An 8113-nucleotide genomic window follows, 5' to 3' on the forward strand; every position below is an offset into this window, starting at 1 on the left:
ATACCGTTAGGCATATTAAAGCGATTTATTTGTTTTTGTGTTATTTAAACGCTTAGCTTGCTTGTTTTAATTGCTTAATTGTTTTAGATGGTCAATAATTACAAAAGAAAAACTGAATAAAGTGCTTGGGATGAAGAGTCAATGTCAAAAGCAATGGCGGAAAGCAATTTTTTTGGAAGAAGTACCATTTTTTGTTAAATTAGTTATGTTTTGACTCTGATTAAAGTCTACATCAAATCACTGGAGTTTTATTGACGTGATCGACGTATTTTTGTCCTTATCTCCAAATAAATATATTATAGTTATTGCATGAATGAAGGGTGCTCATTTTGCCCCCTTTGTGCTCGCTTTGCCCAAAAGCAGTGCTCGCTTTAGGCTCCGCCTCGGGCAAAGCGAGCAAAAGTAAAGTTTTCGTAATTTGTTATTTTTATTAGTTTTTCTAAACTTTGTAGAATATTGAAGTATGTATAATTAAACTACGATAAATTCAGCTTTAAATAGCATTTAAAGTAAAGTGATACTGATATTTTCTTCATACTTTTTTCTCAGTTCCTCTAATGGTGCTCACTTTGGGCCCCCCTCCCCTACAGCTCTAGTCGACGTCTTCGACTGTAAACTATAGTTCCTCCTTGGGAATGTTTTTTCTGTAGGTGCTCCGATGGCACTCCGATGGGTGTTGATATTAAAATCTCCAAGTGGTGTGCCCACCTATCGCATCCGGTGCTGGCGACAGGCTGTCTGCCTGCCTCCTCAAAAAAAAGCCATAAACATTAAGCTTTTTCTACTTCCAGCCGAACTAGTAATAATGTCATCTTCAAACAAACACCATTTTAGAACAAAATGTGTTTTAGAAAATAAGCTCTAATGATAATGAATGAAAAGATGTTTCTGCTGCAGAGAGGAATTGGTTTAATTTTAATTTATGGCCATAAGATACGCCGGGGCGGACGGTAGCGCTTTGAATGTCACACATCATTAATTTGTCCCTTCAACGAAATTTTGTGTAAAATTCTCAAACTGAGACAGTATTTCAAAAGGGCCAGTCCTTTCAAGCGTTCGGATCGTTTAGTACTGATAAAATTTTAGCGCATTTATTTTAACATTCATGTATACTAGACTGACCCAACTTATATGTGAATCAAAATGTTTTAATGTTGTTCGCATAAAGTGTAGTATTGCTTGGTCTGATTCACACGTTGGTTAGTCTGTACCTAGGTACTTATTTACTTTTGTTACAACCGCTTCTGAATATGGCAGCAGGCATAGCACCCTCCCTAAGGATTATTAGTAATAAAAATTCGTTTGTACCTAATAAAAACTAGTTTTTGTTAAAAGGTTTTTTTATATTAAAATCAGATTTTTTTGTATTAAAATCAGAAATACTTTATTAAAGAAAATTAAGTTATACCAACAAAAATTGTTAAAATAATAAATTATAATATGTAGTACATGCTCTTTTGCGGACTGTACTGGTCTATCACGGGTACAGTCAGCATCAAAAGTAGCGGATCACTCTGTTACTTTGTCGTATTAACACATTTGTCAAATTTGTATGGTGTTAAGTACGTTGCTATAAAACGACAAAGTACAAAAGTATGCAGCTACTTTCGATGCTGGCCGTACTTGCATTGTCATATAAAATCTAGGAATTGTGGCGTATTCAGCCAAGTTAAAAAAAAGGAACTAGCGACAATATAGCCGTATGCTCTAGGTACACGAACCCTCTGAAGCCACATTCGACCCGCTAGGTATAACTCAATTGTATTTAATACAAATTTATTACACGTTAGGTATACCCCTTATTGAAAAAAAAACAAAAACCTAATCTATGTAGGTATACATCTACCTACCTACCTATCGATTCAAAAGAGTGGTACGAATGAATTGAACGAAAGTAATGTCACTTGACACTGTGTGAGTGCCGTTTTTATATAAGGGCGTCCCAGTATTTATGTAATAATAGGTACATAAGACCAACTTCTTCGTTGGATTTTTATTAACGCCTCTAGCGCCTTTTGAAATTAAAATAGCAAAAAATCTATACGTGTGTTTCGCAAAGATTTGTTTGCGATTTTATATTTAGAAGATATGAGAAGTACCTATTGAACAAGTTTTCGCAGCTATAAGTCAACATAGCCGACCGGCACGACACGAACTTCGAGTTTCGAGTTTCGTAGTAGCTTCAGGGCTGCTTTACGCCTGCAGCAGGGCTACCACGAAACTCGAAACTCGAAGTTCGTGTCGTGCGGTCCCTCTGACTCTTATACTATTTAAAACGAGAGCGAGAGGGACTGTACGATACGAACTTCGAGTTTCGAATTTCGTAGTAGCCCTGCTGCCTGAGTGATTCGGTCCGATTGCGACATCCACGCGACATCTATGAATTCAGCAGTGTTATTCTGAGAGAAGCGCCATCTACATGTTCTCTTAGAACTAAAAAAGCTCAAATCTTGTTTTTGCGCCATCTACCATTACATTGACAAACCAAATCCCCGATCTCAAGTTACATTTTACTCCATCTGTGGAAATGAGGGCTATCGCGTATGAATTCGCCGCTAGAGGCGCTAGTGTAGCGTGAGGTCTCTGAATTGTCACATCCACAATCGAGCAAAAACAATTTTGCTCTGTGGTCACATCTCATAGTTTGTGGCTAAAATATTCTGTGGTCTATTAAGTTACTGGTTACAAAATGTATCGGGAAATACTTAGAAATGAAGAAGTAATTAAGAGTGAATGTATTTAATTATGTTTGTGTATAGGTTAGGCGTAGGTTTCTTCTTTAAAAAATGGTAGGTATGATGTAGGTATATCAATGATCAGGGGTCACTTTTAATTAAAAAATATATATATTTAAGAACATTCAATATTTACAAATTATTACTAAAAATTCATGGACTGAGTCACAAACTAAGAAGTTTTGCGTAAGATAACACGTTGCACCTATGGTTAAACCTAATATAATGTACAGGTTAATTAAGACTAAAATAAATAAAAAAAGTTTACAAAATATACATACATACTGTGGTGACGCCGATCCACGCGCCCCGACCTACATCATCTCGGTCAGCTGACACGAAGACCGGCGCCGCACATATGGGAAGGGATGTAACTCAGATTTCTATATGATTATTAGAAAGGCAAATTGCTGGTTATAACAAGTGCAAGTTCATACCTTTATATATTATTCCCGCGCAGTTATCATGCCATATGTATGGCTCAAAGTAAGCTCTTAAACTCTCAAGACATCGTACTACATCTGCTTCGCTAATATTCGGTCTTTAGATCTCTATGCTCCCGTCACCTCCTGTGGAAGTAATACAACACATGACTCTCTGACTAGAGAGCCACATGTCCATGGCAACAATGCCTTGACATAATTCGTTCCTTACACTTTAGGTGGTCAGCAACCTGACCGATACTGAAAGTTGGTGTACAGATTACTTAAACAGTGCCTTTGTAGCTTTGTGTGCTAAACCATAACTCCAAGCACCATTCTTTTGCCGTCACCTGGCGACCCTCCAGCCTTCACCTGGCTGCCTTTCTGTCCCATAAGGCGAATTTACCGTATATCGCTGCACATAGAACATTGCCTGCAATAACGTACGCCACGCATAAGCCGCGAACTCGAACCCAGTTCCAAGTAACTGACCAGTTCCGGCGCGTTCAGTATGGACTTAATCGACCTAGAATTCTCGAGAAAACAGGGAAACCTTTCATTTAAACAGGGTATTCATAAGCGTGCTTGGCAATGCTAAGCACACAAAGTTTATCTTAGCGTTCGGAATAACCAATCCCGTAGTAGCTTGATAGCTCCGAAGTAAAGCGCATACAAGTACGCATGAAGTAAAAGATGAAATTTAGCAAGGAACAAACTATGCTAGATACTTAGCTCTTAGGAAATTGCAGCTGCTTCACCAGCTGCTATTACAGACGTTATTACTTTTCAACTAATAAAATTATACTGAATATTAGTGCTTGTGAGAAAAACTTTGACATTTAAATTAAACGGTTCCTAACCACAGACAATATTCATAGACAAGATAACCATAGATAAAGCGTTTACCTCTTTCGTGAGTCGGAGCTCACGACACTCCCGACGAGGAAGCTAGTTAGAGTGACGTCATCAAGTCGCGAGTCCACTCCCTGATCTTCTCCAGGGCTCGAACTGCAGCTCGGCGTTTCTTATCCTGTTCCACCTCCGTCGACTGCTCTCCATCGCTCATGTCCAGGTCATTACTCAAGGCACAATCATAACTTATATCCATGTCATCTGTCATATCCAAACGTTTATCGGTCACATCCATATTCGTATCCATGTTATCTGTGATATCCAAACGTCTATCGGTCACATCCATATTCGTATCCATGTAAGGAATCGTTTCTACCCTAGTGTGTTCAGTGGGTGTTAACTGAGATCTGAATTCGTCTACTTCAATCCTGTCATTAATCACAGTAGCTGGAATACTGATTGATTCTCCGTTGTTTTCATCTTGAGCTTCGATTCTGTTTGAAGTTTCCGTGTCTTGAAGAATGTTATGTGGCTGATCGGTGACGTCTGTTTCTAAAGGGTACAAATGAGCAATGGATCGTGTGAACACCTTATCACCTACTTTCACCTTCGCTACTCTGCATAGTCCATCAGGTCCCTTAACGAGAGAGATGATTTTCCCCACTTTCCATCCTTCGCGATTTTTGTCACCCTTTATTTGAACGACGTGACCCTCTTTCGGATTCACCTTTGATGTCACGCGAGGATCCTTATGAGAATTATTATACCTTTCACGTAAACTTGCCAAATACCGGTTACAAAACATCTCTTTAAATTCTTCAAGCAGTATACGAGCTCGTCTCCACGCCGTTACTAGGTCTTTCTTGGTCGTGGTACCTTCTACTAGTGCGTGCTCCTGCGACGTTTCCATAGTGATACATCTACCAAGATTTAAAAAGTCTGCCGGTTTCAGTACATGTTCTATCTCGGAGTCTACACATGTAAGTGGTCGTGTATTAAGTACAGCTTCCACTTCTTTGACAACTGTTGACAGCTGGGAGTCTCTAAGTAAGTGTTTTTGCAGTGATCGTTTCATACAATGTTTTACCATAGCCACTAAACGTTCGTAATATCCTCCATGCCATGGGGCTAGTTCAGGTATAAATCTCCATTGGATCTTGTTTTCAACACAATAGGATTTAGATAATATTTCTGCCAGTAACTTGAAGTATGAAGCATTATCCGATGTGATGAGTGATGGTATTCCTCTTGTCGCTATCAACCTCCTTAGTGCTAGAAGTCCTTCCTCAGCTGTGAGATCTTGAACCACTTCCAGATGAATAGCTCTAACGGCTAAACATGTAAATAGACATATCCATCGCTTGCTGTTACCGTTTTCAGTTTTAACGATCAGAGGTCCTAAATAATCTACTCCTGTAAAGGTAAACGGCATACTAAAGTTGACACGTTCGGGTGGAAGTGCAGGTGTAGGTGGTAAGCGATAAGGTCCGCCACCATGCTTAACACATCTTTGACATTTTCTTATAACCTTCTGCACCTGACTTTTACCCTGAGGAATCCAATATACCTCCCGGATCAAACTGAGTGTATGATTGGCTCCCACGTGATAGTTCTTCTCATGTACGTCCTTTATGATCTTCTCAGTGAATTTAGAATTTCTGGGTATAAGAACAGGATATTTTTTATCAAAGGACCAATTAGTATTTCTCATCCTTCCCTTACAGCGTAGTAAACCTTGATCATCTTTAAACAGCTGTAGATTACGACTCAAATTTGTCTCGATTCCCTTGACTTCTTTGGTGAAATGTTCGGACTGTAAAACTTTAATTTCTTCTAGGATAGGGTTTTTAATATTGGTAGTACTATGATTTTCATTCTCAGGTCCGATGGTAATTTTATCAAATCCTTTAGTATTATTTGTGTCCTTGACTGTTTCTAATCCAGTATCCGGTGATGCTGAAACATTCAACTGATTCATGTCTAACTCTGAAGATGCAGTAACCGAATGATCTATATCCGCAGGACCCTCCGCGGCCACAAGCGAAGTGTCTATCATCCTTACCGTGTTAGCTGGCCACTCACTCGGTTTCTGTAATAGAAAGCTCGGTCCAGCTAACCATTTAGCTTGATCTTCCTTGGAGCCATTCGGTCTGGTGGCAACATCAGCCGGATTTAGATCAGACGGCACGTATCTGACAGTTAGGTTTTTGTTGTTCTTAATCTCCTCTATCCGTCTTGAAACAAATGGTGTCAATAGCTTATGTGAGTTGTACCAGACAATGACAATCTGGCTGTCTGTCCACAAGAATTGCCGAGTAACGTTAATTTTGATAAATCTAAGCAGATAGATCTTCCCTTTTGAATAATTCAGGGCATATGGCTTGATTGTGCGAGTCGAATTGTCCGCAATGTGGACATTTTAATTTCCTTTCCTTGCACTGCTTGGCAAAATGGTTTAGGCGAAAACATTTAAAGCATCGGTTGTTAAGCTTTTGTTTTCTCTCTTCTAAGGTTTTGACTTGCTTACATCGATCGTTATAGTGTTGTCCTTGGCAAAAGAGACAGCTATACTTGCTCCTTTTGCTATCAAAATGTCTTCCATCATTTTCTGGTTCGTATCTCCTTTTATGAGGTCTACTGTCCTTGTTGAAGTTGGAATTCACTGAGCTGTGGCATTGAAATGTCTGTTTACTTCTGTTAAATCTCTGATTATTATGTCTTGCATTCATGAATTGTCTGTTACCATTATTTGATACATTATTCACATGTAATGTCTCCGCTGTATACTGAGTACTTTCTTTCAGTGATTGTTCAGAGAAGATTCTACTGGCATCTTCTCGTGCAGTAATAATAACTGCTAGCTGTTTTCTTAAGTCCTCAATTGATTCGGCCTTTACTTTCATTTTAATCTCATATATAATGTCCTCTGGAAATTTCTCCATTATCATAAATCTGAGATGATTATGACTAATATCCTCTCCCAGCGAATGAAGAACTCTAATATGTCTCTCTATTTCGTCTAATGTCTTCCGGCAATCTTCAATTTTCTCTGCCCTTCTGATTTTATATAATGTGGAATAATGAGCGTCAATGATTAGATCATCTTTGCCATATCTCTCCTTTAAAGTAGATATCGCGATTCCGTAATTCTTGTTGGTAGTATCCAAACCCTCAATAGTCTTCTTAGCCTCGCCTCTGAGTGATGCCTTCAAGTACATCAACTTGTCGACATCAGACAGGTTTCTCTGGTCAATACATGAATGAAATTGATCCCCAAAATTGGTGCCATTCTAGTAGATTCCCACTGAAGGTAGGTATACTAAGCTCAGGTAGTTTGCTAAGTCTTCTATCAGAAGTCACAGTCCGGGTAGCACTAGTGTCAGATTTAATGTTGATGTTGGCAGTCATTCCTGCTAACACTTCTTCTCCTTTGAGCTGTATTGTAGTTAGATTTGATATTTCGTCAGCATCAGGTTCATTACACAGGTTGAAGTATTGTAGTAATTCAGTCTCAAATCGAGTTAACATGGATTTCAATTTAGCAGCATGAATCTTTGCTTCTTCGAGGTTTTGAATATTGCTACATATTTCAGATTGAGCAAGCATATCAATATTGCTAGCTATAGTAGATAGCCTATTGAGTAATATATTATCCATTTTGTATAAGAGGTTCCAATCTGTGAATGGATTTTCAAAAGAAATGATACCTTCGCTATGTAAGTAACGTCAGAAAAAATAATTAAATAAAATTAACCTGACCAGTCATCATCATAAATGTTGAAGGCTAATGCCTTATAAATTTAATAGCATAGTGACATAAAATATTACAACCAAAATTTGACAGAAATAATAATAATAATAATAATTTAACTTTGCAAATGGCACTACCAAACTCCTAGTTCAATTTTAATAGAACTAATTTAATAAAATATAGTCGTGTCTGTAGTGCACACACCCTACTTAGAACGTTGTCCACATATTTACATTAAAATTGAACATTTATAAATATATAGACAAATAAATTCGATATTCGCCACTAAATTTATTTCTCAAAATATATTAGATCAACTCATAAAAGTTGGCATATTTTAGCATTAATAAATT

At 38.1% G+C, this 8113-nt stretch overlaps 1 protein-coding gene across 1 annotated transcript; it reads right to left on the reverse strand.

Moving 5' to 3' along the window:
• Positions 1–4447: 4447 nt before the first annotated feature.
• On the reverse strand, positions 4448–7666 carry LOC141426360 (uncharacterized). Its single transcript, XM_074085250.1, has 4 exons — positions 7370–7666; positions 6581–7254; positions 4611–6243; positions 4448–4561 (listed from the first exon to the last, which is right to left on the reverse strand). The coding sequence occupies exons 1-4, from the start codon at positions 7664–7666 to the stop codon at positions 4448–4450; spliced, it is 2718 nt and encodes a 905-aa protein (XP_073941351.1).
• Positions 7667–8113: the final 447 nt, after the last annotated feature.

The sequence above is a fragment of the Choristoneura fumiferana genome, chromosome Z (assembly GCF_025370935.1).
Source record: "Choristoneura fumiferana chromosome Z, NRCan_CFum_1, whole genome shotgun sequence".
Lineage (NCBI taxonomy): Eukaryota > Metazoa > Arthropoda > Insecta > Lepidoptera > Tortricidae > Choristoneura > Choristoneura fumiferana.

Bases quoted from the DNA above. Each gene is read 5' to 3' on its own strand.
- LOC141426360 (XM_074085250.1), bottom strand. From the start codon at position 7,666: ATGGATAATATATTACTCAATAGGCTATCTACTATAGCTAGCAATATT. The intron at 7,255-7,369 runs GTGACTTCTGAT...TGTATTGACCAG, and splicing joins ACACTAGTGCTACCCGGACT to AGAAACCTGTCTGATGTCGA. The intron at 4,562-4,610 runs GTAGGTGATAAG...TGTACCCTTTAG, and splicing joins GCAGAGTAGCGAAGGTGAAA to AAACAGACGTCACCGATCAG.